The 19,248-nt window shown below is 44.3% G+C and overlaps 1 protein-coding gene across 1 annotated transcript; it reads right to left on the bottom strand.

Moving 5' to 3' along the window:
- Positions 1–4,159: 4,159 nt before the first annotated feature.
- Positions 4,160–11,516, bottom strand: LOC136754151 (extracellular calcium-sensing receptor-like). Its single transcript, XM_066710484.1, has 6 exons — positions 11,476–11,516; positions 11,076–11,370; positions 10,118–10,933; positions 9,618–9,845; positions 8,062–8,185; positions 4,160–5,073 (listed from the first exon to the last, which is right to left on the bottom strand). The coding sequence occupies exons 1-6, from the start codon at positions 11,499–11,501 to the stop codon at positions 4,160–4,162; spliced, it is 2,403 nt and encodes an 800-aa protein (XP_066566581.1). The 5' UTR covers positions 11,502–11,516.
- Between the last annotated feature and the right edge of the window lie 7,732 nt (positions 11,517–19,248).

Below are 19,248 nucleotides of genomic sequence, written 5' to 3'. Positions count from 1 at the left end.
AAGCAGGCCGCCTGGGCTTCAGCCTCCTATGCTTGGCGGAGCATCGCCTCTGTCACCCTGCACTATCTGTTAGGACAGAACAGGTCCCTTGGCATCACAGAGCAAGGACATCAATGCCGAGATGGTGGAAATCATCTTAGGGAAATTCACTAGCCCCGCTAGGACCGAGGCCAGGGTCCTGGCGTAGACCTCGCCAGCCAGTGCTTGGGCGGGGGCTGTCGCTGGGTGGTCCCAGGTGGAGAGCAGCCCATGTGGGATGCTGCGACTGCTCCCCTCTCTCAAACCTGGAAGACAGGGGTGCGAGGTCCACTGGCCAGGGAATCTGGAGGGACTTCACAGCCCACTGGGCGACTGCCTGCCAAAAGTAGGGACAAGATCCTCACCTGTGGGGGGAGGAGGGGGGGAAGCCACATCCTCCCTCAGATCCGCCTCCAAATTAGATCAAATTAGATGATGTTATCTCCCCAGGTCCTCCTCTGCAGAGTGGACAGACAGGCTCCCCTCAGACTCCATAGACACTGCCGGTGAAATGGCAGGTCGAGAAGGAGGAGGAGGAGGGGGGCTGCTCGGGCTGCCTGTGCAGCAAGTAGGGCACAGATCTGCTCCATCCTGGTGTTGAGAGCCAGGATGGCAGCATCTCGCCCCCTGTCCACAGAGCTCGGGCCTCTGCACCGGCATCTCGGTGGACACCAACGGTGAGGAAGAGGTGGGGGAGGGGGTCCTCTCTACTGGTCCTTGTCACGGCCAGCAGTGGGACAAAAGCCCCAGCAGTCACGGGCCTGACAGATGAGACAGAGGAGCTAAGGTCTAGGTGGAAAGCAGGATCCATCGAAGCCCCGCCTTTCTTGGAGAGGAGGACAGCCTAATGACACGGCAGCCACACTGGCTTCCAGGACGTGACTGGGACCCAGCACGCGTGCCCGAGCAAGGGGTGGTGGTGGGACCCACGGTCTGGTCCTGTACAGCAGGGGCAGACCACATCACTGCTCCAAGCAGGTAACATGTGGTGGCCACACGTGGCACAGCAGCAGAGGCGGGAGGAGGAGGAACAGGGTCTCTCCATCTCGTCAGTGCCATGCTCATGTACTCGCGAAGCGAGTGCTCCAGTCAGCATGGGTACCAAAGGCACACTAGCAGCCGAGGTGCTCTCGCGACAGAGGAGCACCTAGAGGGATTTGCCGCTGTAAGCAACGCTGTAAGATTTGCCAATGTGGCAAACACAGTGGGCACTACACACCGACCACATGTTACTGCACTGGGGCACTGGGTCAAAAAACCAGGGAACACTTCTACCAAGTTGCGCGGCACAAGCTGGCGGAGGAGCCCCTCTCGCGAGGTCTCTTACGACAGACTTGTAATGGCTCAGCTATTACTGCCTCTGCATGCGCTTTCGCATAGCGAATCTGTGATGTCTTTACCTTGCACTTCCACACTTCAAAACCTGAGGTCATCATCCCCAGAATACTGAACTCAGCACCTCACCTTCCACAATCATCCACTTTACATTCCAGGTTACCATGTGCACTTCTTCCATCACTCTCTTCTCCCATTGGTTCTCACTCCCTACCTCTGTTACCTACTTCCCTCAGCCCTGTGTATTTATATCCCTCTGTTTCCCTAATTCACTGCTAATCCTTGTCTACTTCATAGCAATCTAAGCATTTATATATTTCGTATTGCCTTCCTGTGTCTCGACCTGTGCCTGTTCCCATGTATTCTGATTATTGGATTTCCTGTATTGCCCTGTTTGCCCGGTTCTGACCTCTTGCTTTATTTCCTTGACCCTGACTTCTGGATTGCCTTCTTGTCCCTGTTTGCTGGCTTCTGACCCCACACCCGTTTATTGACTTTTCTATTGGATTTGTTATCACCGCACTTGGGTCCACCTCCCCTAGTTACTGAACACGTTACAGAATCGGTGGGTGGATGGTAATATTTGTACCACCAGCCAGCCGAAAAACGCAATTTCTCATTTTTATTCACAAACACAGAAGCTCTAACCTGTCTTGACAAACACAGAGAGTAGTCACAATCTGGAACAAACTCTCCAGCAATGTGGTAGATGCTGAAAGTTTGGGAACATTTAAAAATAGACTGGATAGGATCCTTGAATCACTCAGTTATTAATGGACACCAAACGAGCACGATGGCCTCCTCTCGTTTGTAAACTTTCTTATGTTCTTCTTCTTATGTTCTTAACCAAGGTGAAGGGCAAAAAGAGGAAGTCTTTGTGCAGATGTCATCTTTTATACAAACAGGAAGTGGAAGGGTCCTGTTTGAGTGACAGGCACAAGGGCCAGTGGCAGCTTTGATAGGCAAATGTCTTCGATACGTTCCAGCGCTCCCACCAGCCACCCCTCCCCCTGAGGCAGTGCTTCTAACTCTAAAGATAACATATTTTTTAACTGAACTGTCTGTCTTCGCGGTCTACTGGAGAAGCATAGAGTTGCAGACCATGGAATATGAGAGGGGTATCTGCGAGAATAAACGAGGAGGAGTTTTGATGAGTTGAGCTTTGATTATTATTATTATTATTATTATTATTATTTTTTTTTTTATTTCTTGGCAGACGCCCTTATCCAGGGCGACTTACAACATAAGTGCAAAACAAAGTGCAAAAATACAGTTAAGAAAAGGCATCAAACATTACAAATTCAATTTACATAAAACATAGCATTTCAAATTATAATACATTTTACAACTTCCAATTTACACAGGCAAGTACAGTAAGTGAGGTCATACATCCTGGATGGTAAAAGCTAAGTGCTGTCAAGATGTAGGGTCACAGTCAAGGGCTACGGGAAAGGGAGCAAGGAGGAAAACAATCAAAAACTCAAGAAGCATAATAAAACTCTGTGAAGTGCTATCTAACAGGGATTAAAAGGACTAATATTACAAGTACTTGATAAGCATATTGACTGGATCTTAATCAATTATCAGGCTGAATACATATGATCACGCTATTGACTGTAAACACTTTATTGGGGAAGACAAATTAAGTAGAACTACATTGTAAAGAACTACAAGTGTAGGTCCTAGGCTAATTTCATATCCAAAACAGTTCTAACATAAATGCTATAAAGCAAAGTTAGCCTACTTTAAGTGTTTCTTAAACAAATTGCCATGCTCATGGTGCATTGGTCAGCTATCAGAAACAATAACTAAAGTAACAGTTTTTGTAAGCTACCAGCTCAGATGGCCAATGTTAACAGAAATAAAAGGACTGATTTCTAATTAATGACGAAAATTATACTTTTATTATTATTAAAAAGTTACAGTTCACATAAGACTACGGGTTTGTGTGTTGCCTGTAAAGTGTTTACATTGAAGTGTCATAATAAATTACTTCAGTTTGATCATTCTTTCCAGCAACAACAGGCTTTTCAAAGCACAACTCATCAACACATAATGTTTAACATATCCCTTGTTAAAAAGTAGTGTACTAAAAAGTATACTTGAATCAAAAGAGTATACTAATAGTATACAATTTCATTAGTACTATTTTGACCCAGTATACTTTCTTTCACAAGGGATGTTAAATGTCACATCTGTTTGTTTGTGCTATCAAACTAGCCTTACCTACAGATAACTTACATTGCATTTTAAAAATATTATTAGAGCGAGGGAAACATTCAAAATCATCACTCCATGAACCTGTCTGACTGTAAAAATAACATTACATTGTCAAACTGCTTTAATTAATAGATTTTGGAAAATAGAAAGAAAAACATACACATATAGTTCAGGTTTGTTTTTGATTAATGGGTTTTAGTGATGCTTCATAACTTTAGGTATCTGTAAGTGGCAATTAGTATCCCCCTACCTCTCCCTTTCTACAGAGCATCTACAGAGGATTTCCTGTGTGAGTGTTTATAGCCACTTTTAACTCCATCCATTACTTTATTATATATAGTATAATATTGCAGAACATTTGAATAACAACACAAAATATAGCGCATTTACATATTTATTTTTAAACTATATTCAGTTCAAAACCAAACCATACACACACACTCTTTTACATTTCTGTATTAGTTTAGAGTGACTAGAATATACCATGGTCTTGGAGGAATGATATGCACAGAATACAATATGTTAACTCTTTAATAAAATAAACTGCTCCAAACTTGATTTGAGTCAAAATAATTATTTTAATATTTCAGAGGGATTTTGATGACATTTTACCCATTAAATGCTTCTTTGTATTTATCTCAGGCTTTACTAGTATAATATAACATTTGGGTAGAAAAATACAAAACAGCAAGCCAAAACTTGATGTTAAAATGGCAAATATTTCTACGGCTACTGTAAATTTCCCAGGAGAGCTAATATAAGCTGGAATAAATGTTGTCCAGACTGCACAGAATATGAGCATGCTGAATGTGATTAATTTGGCTTCATTGAAGTTACCAGGCAGTTTCCGAGCCAGAAAGGCCAATGCAAAGCACATGGCAGAGAGGAATCCAATATACCCTAACACAGCCCAGAATGCACCTGCAGATCCCAGGTCACACTCCAGAATGATTCTGTCTTTATAGTATTTCATATTTCGATTTGGAAAAGGTGGGCATAGAATCAGCCACAGGGTGCATATTAAGACCTGAATGAAGGTAAAAGCAAAAATACTTAACTTCTGCTGTGTGGGCCCAAACCATTTCATAATATTATTGCCTGGCAGTGTAGCCCTGAAGGCCATTAACACCACTATTGTTTTCCCCAGAACACAAGAGATGCACAGGACAAATGTGATGCCAAATGCTGTGTGGCGCAGCATACAGGACCAGTCAGAGGGCTGGCCAATGAAAGTAAGTGAGCAAAGGAAACACAGAGTTAATGAGAAAAGCAGCAGGAAACTGAGCTCAGAGTTATTGGCTCTAACAATTGCAGTATCTCTAAAATAAAAGAAAACTATTGCTATAACTACAGCTAAGAATGCTCCAAGTAATGCAAATATAATTAGCAGTATTCCCATGATTTCTCCATAAGACAAAAATTCAATGTCCTTTAATATGCACTGGTCTCTCTCTTCATTGGACCAGTACTCCAGAGGGCACTTAGCACAGTCAATGGAATCTGGAAAAAAATAACTAAGAATCACAAACATGATCTAATGGGTGTTATTATATATACAGACATGCTCAAATTTGTTGGTACCCTTACAGCTCATTAAAATAATGCTTAATTCCTCCTGAAAAGTGATGACATTAAAAGCTATTGCATCATGTATACTTGCAAGCCTTTGGTATGTCATAGAATAAGTTGCAAATATTATTAAAAAGTTCAAGGTCCATGGAACTGTACCCAACCTCCCTGGGTGTGGCCGCAAGAGGTAAATGGACCCCAGATTGAACAGAAGGATAGTTCAAATGGCAGAAAAAGAACCAAGGATAACTGCCAAAGCGATACAAGCTGAACTCTAAGGTGAAGGTACGTTCACAGACGCCATATCTACAGTGAAACATGGAAGAGGCTCGGTTATGTTTTGTGGCTGCTTTGCTGCACCTGGCACAGGGTGCCTTGAATCTGTACAGGGCACAATGAAATCTCAAGACGATCAAGGCATTCTGGAGTGAAACATGCTGCCCAGTGTCAGAAAGCTCCATCTCATGGGTGCTCCAACAGGATAATGACCCAAAACACACAGCTAAAAACACCCAAGAATGGATAAGCACAAAACATTGGACTGTTCTGAAGTGGCCTTCTATGAGTCCTGATCTGAATCCTATTGAACATCTATGGAAAGGGCTGAAACTTGCAGTCTGGAGAAGGCACCCATCAAACCTGAGACAGCTGTAGCAGTTTGCTGAGGAAGAGTGGGCCAAACTACCTGTTAACAGGTGCAGAAGTTTCATTGAGAGCTACAGAAAATGTTTGATTGCAGTGATTGCCTCTAAAAGTTGTGCAACAAAATATTAAACTATTAAACAAAACAAATATTAAACAAAAGCAACTGAAGACTTTTTTAGGTGAAGAAGTGGAATGTTCTGCAATGGCCAAGTCAATCACCTGACCTGAACCCAATTGAGCATGCATTTCACTTGCTGAAGGCAAAACTGAAAGCAAAACTCCCCAAGAACAAACAGGAACTAAAGACAGCTGCAGTACAGGCCTGGCAGAGCATCACCAGGGAAGAAACCCAGTTCCAGACTTCAGGCAGGATTTGCAACCAAGTATTGAAACTCACAATTTAATTCATGATTATGTTAGTTTGTCCAAATACTTTTGAGACCCTCAAATTGGGGGGACCACATATAAATGGGTGTAATTCCTACACCGTTCACACAATTTGGATGTAACTAGCCTTAAATTAAAGATGAAAGTCTACATGAAAGCACATCTTGATTGTTTCCTTTCAAATCCATTGTGGTGGTGTACAGAGCCAAAATTATGACAATTGTGTAACTGTATATATATATATATATATATATATATATATACACTCACCTAAAGGATTATTAGGAACACCATACTAATACTGTGTTTGACCCCCTTTCGCCTTCAGAACTGCCTTAATTCTACGTGGCATTGATTCAACAAGGTGCTGAAAGCATTCTTTAGAAATGTTGGCCCATATTGATAGGATAGCATCTTGCAGTTGATGGAGATTTGTGGGATGCACATCCAGGGCACGAAGCTCCCGTTCCACCACATCCCAAACATGCTCTATTGGGTTGAGATCTGGTGACTGTGGGGGCCAGTTTAGTACAGTGAACTCATTGTCATGTTCAAGAAACCAATTTGAAATGATTGGACCTTTGTGACATGGTGCATTATCCTGCTGGAAGTAGCCATCAGAGGATGGGTACATGGTGGTCATAAAGGGATGGACATGGTCAGAAACAATGCTCAGGTAGGCCGTGGCATTTAAACGATGCCCAATTGGCACTAAGGGGCCTAAAGTGTGCCAAGAAAACATCCCCCACACCATTACACCACCACCACCAGCCTGCACAGTGGTAACAAGGCATGATGGATCCATGTTCTCATTCTGTTTACGCCAAATTCTGACTCTACCATCTGAATGTCTCAACAGAAATCGAGACTCATCAGACCAGGCAACATTTTTCCAGTCTTCAACTGTCCAATTTTGGTGAGCTTGTGCAAATTGTAGCCTCTTTTTCCTATTTGTAGTGGAGATGAGTGGTACCCGGTGGGGTCTTCTGCTGTTGTAGCCCATCCGCCTCAAGGTTGTACGTGTTGTGGCTTCACAAATGCTTTGCTGCATACCTCAGTTGTAACGAGTGGTTATTTCAGTCAAAGTTGCTCTTCTATCAGCTTGAATCAGTCGGCCCATTCTCCTCTGACCTCTAGCATCAACCAGGCATTTTCGCCCACAGGACTGCCGCATACTGGATGTTTTTCCCTTTTCAGACCATTCTTTGTAAACCCTAGAAATGGTTGTGCGTGAAAATCCCAGTAACTGAGCAGATTGTGAAATACTCAGACCGGCCCGTCTGGCACCAACAACCATGCCACGCTCAAAATTGCTTAAATCACCTTTCTTTCCCATTCAGACATTCAGTTTGGAGTTCAGGAGATTGTCTTGACCAGGATCACACCCCTAAATGCATTGAAGCAACTGCCATGTGATTGGTTGGATAGATAATTGCATTAATGAGAAATTGAACAGGTGTTCCTAATAATCCTTTAGGTGAGTGAATATACACACACACACACACACACACACACACATGCCAAATAGGGGCTTGAATATATAAATATTGTTAATTACTTTTCATTTTTCAATGTTATCCTTTCAGTGTTCGTTGAACATAAATTCAGCATAGGTTGAAGAAAACAGTTTCTATAACATGGTAGTGCCATTTCTATTGTTTCTATCAAAATCAGCCACCTGTGAGAATAATCCATTGACAAATAGGAATACTTTAACAATATTGTATAAACTAAATGACTTACAGAATAAACTTGATTCAGATGAAGGGTGTGAACACGTTTGCAAACTATATATACATACAACTATAAGAATATATATTAAGGATGCTTCTCATTTTGAATATTAAACATCTGCTGTTGTTAAGTATTTTCCTTTTCTTTTATTACCTGTTTGGTTGCTGATCTGTCCTTCAGCACATGATACACAATCAAAGCAGCAGACAGGCCTTCCCTTCTGAACAGCTTTGCGAGTGCCTGGAGGACAGCTGTCACTGCACATTGACACTGGCACCTTAGAAATTACAGGTAATGCCATGCATGTAATTATTGTTATTGTGTAACCATATCGGACAATACAAGGGGTGGGTTGGATTACTCTATATCATTAGAATTACTCATGCATTAATTGACTACTCTAGTAATCTACAATCATTCATTTTATCACTTCAGTACACTTCAATATAATTTTAAATTATTCAGTTATACAGCTTAAATGTGTTTATAGGCTTAACGTGCATACCGGTTTTAATTTACATAGTTGTGGGCGGATTTCAATCTTAGACGGCAACTCTTTAGTGATGACGATGCAAAGCATATGTCAGCAGTGAGTATGTTACTTTAATAAAAGTGAAGTAAATTGAATGGCATCTGAAAGAGCAAAGCTAAGTATTCATTGTGAATATTTTGATAAAAGACACAAAACAACAGTGTAAGTTATGCAAAGTAAGACTGACTCACTTTTGATGTTGAAACATTTGTTAATTGATTTTGAATTGCGCAGTTCCTCTGATATATTTTGTTTTTATTGTTTTCTTGGGATAAAGATTACCTAACAAGGAAAGTTTGTTCTAACGTTTTCACAAGGACTCTTCATTCAAATTGGAATGTAATGTTGCCTTTGTCAATTAGTTACCTTTTGAAGAAGTTGGCATTGATTCCCAAGGTGTTTCATCAATAATAAAATGTGTTCACTTCTTGTAATGTGTGGGGGAATAGTGAACAGCTGAACTGCAATGTGCGTTTACTTTGCAAAGGTGCTCAAGCAATGGTATTAGCAATAGTGTATTTTTATTTTTTATTTTAGTATTGCCCCTTAGAGGCGTTTAAAGTATTATCACCCACATGTCTGTAATACTTGTGAAACAAATGTAGTACTGATTATTTTATTTTAGATTACTTGTTTATGATTTATCCATCCATCCATCCACTTTCAAAACCGCTTATCCTGGTGAGGGTCGTGGGAAGCTGGAGCCAATCCCGGCAGGCATGGGGCGCAAGGCAGGAATACACCCAGGACGGGAGGCCAGATCATTTATTTATTTGTTTAGTTTTATTATCTTTATCAAGCTGTGGCTACCATGTGAAGGACGCTATACAAAGTAAAAGTTGATTCAGTTTGGGTACTTCATAAAAAAAAAAATTAAGAGTAGAGTACTCGAGTACTAAACTGCTTGACATTCACATGCATAGACCGCACTATTGCAATGTATACAGTTGGCAATATTTGATTAGTATTGCTGAAAGGGTCTCCTAGAAGAATATTGATGTCTTAGTAGGAGTAAGAAGAGGCAGCAATAACTTTAAATGAACAGGTAAACAAACAAACCAAAAACATAATTAATTACCGTTTAGAATCTATTACTAATGAAGATTAATTATACAGCTGTAATACAACATGTAATAAGCAGTCACTTTCTTTTAGAACAAAGTTGATGAAAACGTACCTGATTCTGGTTGCCTGTCCAGACAATGCTCACGTTGTTCATTGTAAAACGTGTTTCCCTTGGTAAAGATGCATCATAATGTCCAACAACAATGAAGTCAATGTTCTCATCTTTATTTAGTTGCCAGTTAACTAATTCATATCTTGCTGCTGGATCCCCATTGCTGTCAAAAGACACCTGTTCCCCAGTTTTTGATTTAAAATTAATGTTTTTCAGATAATGAAGCACCTGTGAAAACAGATTGTTTATTCAAGTCTATTCATATAATTAATAACATTGTGCAATTCCATAACTGTGGTGGGTGAATCAAAGAGTCAATTCAAGTTCAAACAAATACTTTATGCTCTTTGCAACTTGCAGGTGTGTTGAAATTGAAATTGTATATTGGACTTTATTGGAGTTTTTTTACTTTAATTTTCTAATGTCCACATCTCTGACTTATCTAGCTGCACATAAAACATCTTGAGTATAAGATTGTTTAAAGAAAATATAATCCTTACCTGCCAAGGTGCAATTTCCAAGTTGTTTGAACAGGTTCTATTTATAAAGTGATCTTCCCCATATTTACAGCTGAGAAGATCATGAAGAGCATGCGCCACTGCATACACTGCTTTATAAACATTATGAGGGATTCTGAGCTCAGACACATCAGTGTACTGATTATTCACTTCTCTTAAGTTCTCCATTCCTGTACAAGGAATTGTTTTTGTTTCCTTGTCATGGTTTGTCAGACTACAGCTAAAAACTGCTTCCCAAAAATCCTGCAGAAATGTATTACGGGGATCATTTGATGGGTGGACACTTAGTAAAAAATCATTTAAGCCTCTTATTTTGGTGTTCACATTTGTAAATCCAATTGCGCCACCAAGACTTTTATAACTGTCATGATTAGCAAGGTTTCTGGCAGTTATCCAAGATTCACTGCCTATCCACTGCACACCAGTGACATTTTGAAGCAGCATTTCTTGTAATAAGATAGACATCTCAACTTGAGGCAGGAAAGCTAGTATGACTTTTGCAGTAGACATTCTAATGATTTTTATAATTCTATGAATTTTGTGTATTGGATCAACGCTTGAAAAAGCCTCTGAATACTCAATACAAACACCCTCCTCTTGAGCAACTTGAAGAAAGGTTGCCATCCCACTGTTGCCATAATCATTATCACTTCTAATGGCCCCAACCCAGGTCCATCCAAATTGCTTGACTAGCTGTGCCAGAGCTCTACTTTGGTAATAATCACTGGGGATGGTTCTGAAGAATGAGGGAAATCGTTTTCTGTCACTCAAGCATGCACAGGTAGCAAGGTGACTAATCTGTACCAAAAGAATGGTAAAAAAAAACAAATAATGTAAATACAATCATTCTACAAATGAATGTGACATCATATTTATTTTAATACCATTTTGTATAATTTAGAAAAAAGTAAAAAAGTAAAAAGCGTTAAAATGTTCTTACCAATGGCACATTGAAAGGTCCGAGAGATGTTGCAGTTCCTATTGTTACAGATGAGGCAGCTTGTCCTATAATTGCATGGACATTAGGTGGTTTGGTGCAGGAGTTTTCAGAGAGAACTCCTTCCTCCTGGCCGTTCACTAAACTAAAAGCACCCCTTAATGTTGCTGGTATATTTGAACACACACTGTGGATCCTGTAGCCCAAGGTAACATTGGGGAGAATATCTGTACTGTTGTTTATTTCCTCTATGGTGAAGATCATGGTCTGGGCAAGTTGAAAATCTCTGAAATGTATCCTGATGGAATAGGCATATATAATGAATAACTAAACATGTAAAAACACATTTATTGCATTAAGTCCATGGGACAAAAAATACATGTAATTTTCCATTTATACTCACTCTTTGCATTCTGTAGGTTCTGGCATACTTGTGAAGTTGTGTATTGTACTAACCATCTTTGATTTTAATGAAAATAAACCTCCAATTAAAATGTCTCCATTCTTTGAAAATGTGGGCAGGTCTGGTCTGCCTTGCACCCTACAAATTGGCTTCTGTGCTGATGCTAAAAGGGCAAGTAGAAGAACTTTTAGTACTAGCATTTTCAAATGTTCTCCATGTCAGACTACATACAACACATCCTGCTTTTATATTTTACAGGGTGTAGAGCTGTCACAGGTGCTAAAATGAACCTTGAGTGGTATTCAAGCACTCATCCCAGCAGTAATTCTCCAAGGTGGGTTAGATCTCTTGTGTGTTTTGTTTTTAGCAGATAGCCTAACAAAACATTTGATCACGCATTTCTTAAATAATAAAGCAATTTTATTTAATACAGCAATGTAAATATAAAATACTTTTTATACTCATCATAGACAAACATAAAGTTTGCATTCACATGTTTCAGAGTAAGGATTTTGACAGAGCTCAGAAAGGTGTATATTCCTGAACTATTGTCCAGTAGCTCATACAATATAGCTTCAAATTGCAGTGTGGGGAACAGGATTTCTACATATAGACATAGATCAACGTGCTTAATTGTCAGTTGTGGTAATCTGTTAATTTAGTACAAACATTCTGGGTGATTCTGAAGGAAACCATGGGTACCAATATGCACAATTTCAATTTCAGTGCATTTCAGGTTCCTTTTATTTTAAAACTGGTGATTAATTGAATAAGAAAGATTTGAACATGTAAAACAATGCTAAGAATACAAGCATGCAATAATAATAAACACTTGCATCCCTTAATGGAAACTGAACGATAATTCAGTAAGTGTTCATGTGGGGTATGTGATTACCTTTACCAGTATAGTTTTGTTATAAAATATCCTCATGACTCCACCTTCTATGTTCTTTTGGGGCAGAAGTGTTCAAGCCCCTCCTGTCATGTGTTCTGCTAATCACCACAGGGCTTAATGTTCTCACTCACAGAGACCACTGGCTATCACAGAATTGCACCTGAGATAGGATACTGTTTTAAGGAGTTTTAATTGGTAGGTTATGTATTCTATATGTACAGATTCTAAAAACACTACCATAAGGTGTTATTATTTTATACAATTACAAATCAAATAATTCCTGGGAATTTGCTTAATTTCTTGATGTGGATATTATTTAATTTGATTCTAATGTAGCAATTTGTATTATTGTCACAGGTGGTGGTGGCACTACAAATAAAACCGTTCGACCACGCAACCCCCAATATTACCCGAGGCGTATCTTAATACTGATAAAATAAAATAAAAAACTAACGGTCTGTGCCTAAGCTAAAGATGCTCCTTGCTGAACAATATGGCTAACAATAAAAAGAGAACAGGAGAAGAAAAGCAAAACACTTAGTCCAATTTCTCAGGAACCCCAATTAAAAATCCAAGTTCTAGGACGCCGTCACAGGCTGCTCGTTGTAGTTCGGAATGGAAAGATGAATCCCGTTATGTCCCTCTATAAGACTGCTGTCCACTCATCGCCACACACCTTGCTCTATCTCATCTCTATTCCCTTCAAGGGAGAAGCAGCACGTGGCTGGGAACGGGATCCAGTCGGGGAAAAGCAGCACTACAGGGCAAAAAAGAATGAATATAGCGGACTATAATTCCTATGAATAACCGTGGATATTCCGCCTTTGTTTGAATTTAAACAGAATTAGACTCGGGCAGCGGGCCACAGGGAGGGTTGAAACACAGACGTCAGTACAATAAAGCTTTCTATCACGCTTTCTCTCTGCAGTAGTTACTCTCTCATCACTGTCTGTCTTTAGTATTATGAGGCAATACCGAGCAATGCACTTATCTTTCATATGGTGTACGCATATGCAACGCAGGTGTGCACTGTCCTAATTAGTTACAGGTGAAGTATTTAACAGCCCCCTGGACCTCTGCGCCAGCAGTCAGCACCAGCAGCCTTCAGTGCCACCCTTCTGAAGGGCCCCATTTCCAAAGGGCAGGGACTCTAGCTGCAGGACTCTAGCTGCAGGACTCCAGCGATGAGAAGACTGCGAAGAGACGCCACACAGCAACAGCAAGAAGCCATGACAATCTCTCCGATTCCCATCCTGCTCTCTGTCTCTCTCATTTATTGTGATGCTGTATATTCGTGGAGAAAAAGAGTTGACCTGGAGAGGCTGTCAAAATGCAGTGTGAGGTTCGAGCTCATGCAGGGAAAGTGCAGAATCGTGTCCTGTGTGGACTGTATGAGCTGTCAGGTATGCAGGCTAAATATATAGTAAATAGTTTATTGAAATACAAAGCTACGGTGAATAAAAGCAGTGTATGTTGAAAACAAAGTTTACACAGTGTTGAAAATGTTTACTTCAGTGTACAATTATGTTTATTATAAACGCAATAGTTATTTTTGAACTATAAAATATTGCTATTGAGCATTATTCTAATATTTACGTTTGCAATTGTTTCATTATCTTATTGTATGCCGTTTTTCAGCTTTTTGCTTATTGTAGGCTATATTCATGTTTTGACTGCAGTGTGCGGGTTTAGAAAAAAGTGCGTTTATAGAAATAATAATAATGTTTTATGATCATATTTCAATTTAAATACTGCATTTGTGCTATGTAAGTGTTGGATTTGATGTTCATGAACAAAACTTCTGAGTTTTATACGATGGTTTGCCTTTGATTGTCATATCACAGCTGTTAAACAGCTATCGGTTACAATGACGGGCTATGGCGCTTGAAGGTAGTTTGAAATGTCGGTGCTTCTAGTGTTAAATACTAACCTGTAATGAGAGACTCACCTTCGTCTTACTAACCGGTATTGTGGTCAATGTGTTTGTAATTTTGTGTAACGTTTTGTGTGTTATCATATGCGATTTCATGTTGTTTGATTTGGTCACGGAAGAGATTTGTCTTTGATTTGTTGATATTGAGTGCGTGTGTCTGCGTCCAATTATTGCATAAATTGAGTTCTACAAGATTCTAGGATTCTTGATAAGGTGATACTTAAATTCACTTCTTTAACTGAAATTTATAAGTGTACCTTACGCTACACCTCTCTCGGACTCTGACATTTCCAGTCTCCTCCTATGTCACAAACCTACAACGTGTGCCCTGGACCGCTCCTGATCTACTCCCCTTCATCTCCTCCCTTCTCAAGTTGGCAGTCCACCGTCAGTTCTCTGACTTTCTGTCCCAACACTCTCTCCTTGATCCTCTGCAATCCGGCTTCCACACAGATCACTCCACTGAGACGGCTCTCCTGGCAGTCACTGACTCCCTCAGCTGTGCTTGGGCGGCCTCCTTCTCCTCAGTCCTCATCCTCCTTGATCTCTCCGCAGCATTTGACACCATCAATCACTCCATCCTCCTCTCCTGCCTCGCTGACCTTGGAATCTCTGGGACTGCTCTCACCTGGTTCTCCTCCTACCTCAGCGACCGGACCTACCTAAGTGACATGGTGAGGTTCCTCATCTACCCCCCAGCCTCTCCTCACAGGCGTTCCCCAAGGCTCCGTCCTGGGCCCGCTCCTATTCTCTCTCTACACTCGCTCCCTGGGCCCCCTCATCACATCCCATGGTTTCTCTTACCACTTCTATGCTGATGATGCCCAGATCTTCCCGTCTTTTCCCTCTTCTGACCGTCTCATCCCCTCTCACATTTCTTCCTGTTTGTCTGCTATCTCCGCCTGGATGCACTAGCACCACCTCAAGCTCAACCTCTCCAAATCGGATCTACTGTTTTTCCCCCACTCTTCCTCACCTTCTGCTGATCTCTCCATCTCGATCCCCTTGGAATCCACCACACTCTCTCCTTCTTCTTCCGATAAAAATTTAGGAGTCACCCTCAATCTTGCGCTCTCCTACACCCAGCACATCACCATGCTGACACGCACCTGTAGATTCTTCCTGAGCAACATACGCCAAATCCGTCCCTTCCTCATGACTACTCAACTCAGCTGCTCGTCCAGTCACTGGTCCTCTCCCGCCTGGACTACTGCAACTCCCTCCAGGCTGGCCTGCCTGCAACTACTACCCGCCCGCTCCAACTCATCCAGAACTCTGCGGCTCATCTGGTATTCTATCTGCCCCGATTTGCACACGCTATTCCACTGCTCTACTCCCTCCACTGGCTCCCGATACCGGTACGCATTCAGGTCAAGACACTGACCCTCACCTACCGCTGTCTCGACCACATTGCACCAAGCTACCTTCAGTCCCTCATCTCCCCATACAGCCCCTCCAGACCACTGCGCTCTTCCGGTGCCAGAAGACTAACTCTGCCTCATCTCCACTCTCCTTCCTCCAGAGCTGCTCCTTCTCATCCCTGGCCCCTAAATGGTGGAACGACCTTCCCACCAAAGTTAAAACAGCAGAGTCCTTGACCTCCTTCCGGCGCTTACTCAAGACACATCTTTTCAGACAGTACTTCTAATATTAGTCCTTTTAATCCCCGTTAGATAGTACTTCATAGCATTTTATCATGCTAAAATCCGAGGCCCAGCTGCCCGGCCTGAGCCTCGGTGTGTCATAAGAGATCTCGCCTGCATGAGGTGCTCCTCCATCGGCTTGCGCCCACATTACAGCCCCGGCTGCATCTGTAGATCTCGCTCTCTCAGTTCACTGAGAACGAGCACTGCTAGCCCTCCCCATCCGTGCGTGACTGGCGCCACTGCTGTACTTTTCCCTGTGTGTGCTCGGCGCTCGGCGATGAGCTCCTCTCGCCCCTGCCACTATGCCGCTTGTGGCCAACGGACCTTGCCCATCTGGAGTGAGGAGGTTTTATGCCCCATTTATCTGGGCACTGACAGCGGGCACAATTTGGCCAAGAGGTCTGCTGTTCCACCGGGTGCCGCCGCACTTGCCGTCGCACCCGAAGGTCTCCTACTCTGGCAAGTGATGGGGGAGCCTCAGGGGTGCTGGATCTCCGCCTCTCCCGAGCCCCTCCACTTCCTCCTCCAGGGTTGCAGTGACGGAGACAGCCGCGCCTCCCGCGCTTGTGTCTCCTCCTGCTTCTGCTGCCGCACCTGCCACGGCAGCTGCACCCCCTGCGGCAGCTGCGCCCCTCCTGCCTGCAGTGCCGCACGTGTGCATGTGACCAACAGGGACGAGCCTCCCCTTCTTCGGCGTCGTCCCTCGCCTCCTCCCTGCCGCGCCGTCGGCGACGGAGGTCAGGCTTCGCGGACAGGGAGCGTGATATGAGGCCGTCCTTGCCTTAAAGAGCAGGATGGACCAAATCAAACAACAAACAAACAACAGGTGCCGCCACCCCCCACACCATGACGATCCACTGCCGGCTCACTCCTGGCCCTCTGATCCTGCCCCGCCACTCTCCAGATTCGAGAGGGGTCAACGCTCGCAGCGGCCCACACGGGCCCTCCCACTGCTGCCTTACATCGAGGAACTAAGGGCCACCTGGGACCATCCAACAACAGCCCCCTCCCTAGCCAGGAGAGGGGAGGCTTATGCCAGGACCCAGGGCATGGCAGAAGTGGGCTTGGTGGATTTTCCCCGGGTTAATTCCACCATAGCTGCGCTCGTCTCCCTGCCTCCGCTGTCCACGCGACCTGGCCTGGCAACAGCGGCAACAGCGGCTCGCCTCAGGAACACCGAGAGCCTGCTGGCCCTGTACTTGGCCCAGCTGGCAGAGCCCTTGGAGCACCATGGCGCTTCAAATACCCTACCCCCTTTCTCTGAGATTGTAGTGGCGGCTGACCACCTCGTCATGGTGATGCGCCAGGGGGCAAGGGCGGCTGGGCGATCCCTGGCAGCCATTGTGGCAGCGCACCGCCAGCTTTGGCTTTCCCAGTCACTGAGGCAGACAGGACTCGCCTCATGGACACTCCTATCTCACCAGGCTTCAATTTTGGCCCCTCTGTGAAGGCGATGCTGACACGCACCCTTCATAAGAGGGAGCAGTCCATGCAGCTGGCCTGGGTTTATCCCATTCCACCTCAGGCCCAGCAGTGCAGGCAGCCTGCGGCAGCTCGCCGGCGAGGAGGCCCCCCGACCGCGGCTCCCAGGCCACAGCCCTGGTCGCAGCCCCGCCCACCTGCCGAACTCTGTCAGCATCTCACTGGCAGGCAGGCGACCCCCCCAGGCTTGCCGCCCTGGCCTTTGACAGCCCACGGCAGCTTGTGGTAGGAGGGGACCCGGCCCGACCCCACCACCTCCACCACCTGAGCCCCATCCCTGAGGTGTTCCAGCAGCCTCTGGCCCACCCTTACAACCCCCAGCAACTCTCAAATTGGCAACTCCACACCCAAGACTCTTGGGTGCTCCAAATTATATCAGTTGGCTACCCTCTACAATTTCAGACAAATCCACCCCCCTTCCAGGGAGTGGTGTGGATGCGAGTGAGGGACCCGTTGTAGTGTGCGCGTCCCTTCACGCCAAAATCACAGCTTTCCTGGAGAAGTGAGCAATCCGCAAAGTGCCCCCGCCGGGGAAGGATGAGGGATTCTATTCCCCATACTTATTTTTGCCCAGGAAAGATAACGGTTTCCACCCCATCTTGGATCTGAGGCGCCTGAACCACCACCTCAAGGTGTTGCACTTCAAGATGCTCCACCTGCGCACCATGTCAAGCACAGCGACTGGTTCACCACGGTGGATCTGAAAGAAGCTTACTTTCACATCCCCATTGCGCAGACACACAGGAAATTTCTCCACTTTGCCTTCGAGGGCCGAGCGTTCGAGTTTGCTGTTCTCCCCTTCGGCCTGTCACTAGCCCCACACACTTTTTCCAAGTGCATGGACGTCGTGTTAGCCCCCTTACGTTGTCAGGGGGTCCGTGTCCTCAATTATCTAGAGGACTGGCTGGTTTGTTCTCACTTGAGGGAGCAGGTTCAGAAACACACAAACCTGATTTTAGGCCGCCTCTCCAAATGGGCCTTCGGGTCAATCGAGAGAAGAGCCACCGGACGCCAACTCAGCAGGCACAGTTTCTCGGACTGCATCTCGATTCCACTGCCATGCTCACCACCACTGGTGCCAGAGAGAGTTGCCATCATACGCATGTGTCTTTCCCTCTTCCGACTGAGAGCTTATGTCAGGGTGTCCCTTTGCCAGAGGCAGCGGGGCCTCCTGGTCGGCTGCATCACAGACCCTCCCCCTCGGCCTCCTCCAATTGAGGCTGCTACAGTGGTGGTTCAGGTCTCTCAGGATGCATCCTAAACGCGATCGAACACGCCGAGTCACAGGTACTCCGGTGTGCTGGAAGGCGTTCCGTTGGTGGTGGAGCCCTCATACTTTGACCCTTGGTGTGCCCCTGGGACCAGTCTATCACTGAGTAGTTATGACGACAGATGACTCCAAGCAGGGTTGGGGAGCAGTCTGCGATGGACGTGGAGTCTGAGGTAGGTGGATGGAGCCAGCACGGGCCGTCCATATCAATATCCTGGAGTTACAAGCAGTATTCCTTGGACTGTCACATTTCCTGCCAGTCCTGCGGGATAGACATGTGCTGGTCCGGACAGACAACACAGCGGTGGTCGCATATATCAATAGGCAAGGAGGTCTCCGGTCGCGCAGACTGTACTGTCTAGCACGCCATCTGCTTCTGTGGGCGCAGCCACAGTTCCTCTCCATCAGAGCAGTTCATCTCCCAGGCCTGTCCAACACGGCAGCGGACCTAACCCTGCATTCCTCCCAAAAGTGCTGTCTCCATTCCATGTCAACAAGCCTATTGAGTAGATGGCTTTTCATCCTCCTCCTTTCGCTTCAGAGCAAG

This window comes from Amia ocellicauda, chromosome 7 (assembly GCF_036373705.1).
Source record: "Amia ocellicauda isolate fAmiCal2 chromosome 7, fAmiCal2.hap1, whole genome shotgun sequence".
NCBI classification, from domain to species: Eukaryota; Metazoa; Chordata; class Actinopteri; order Amiiformes; family Amiidae; genus Amia; species Amia ocellicauda.
Note: the sequence above shows the minus strand (reverse complement) of the source record. Positions and strands in the feature narration are given on the sequence as shown.

Excerpts from the sequence above, each read along its gene's own strand:
- LOC136754151 (XM_066710484.1), bottom strand. The coding sequence starts at position 11,501 with ATGCCAGAACCTACAGAATGCAAAGA. Across the intron at positions 11,371-11,475 it reads GAACCTACAGAATGCAAAGA|GATACATTTCAGAGATTTTC; the intron begins GTGAGTATAAAT and ends CTATTCCATCAG. Across the intron at positions 10,934-11,075 it reads GACCTTTCAATGTGCCATTG|ATTAGTCACCTTGCTACCTG; the intron begins GTAAGAACATTT and ends CTTTTGGTACAG.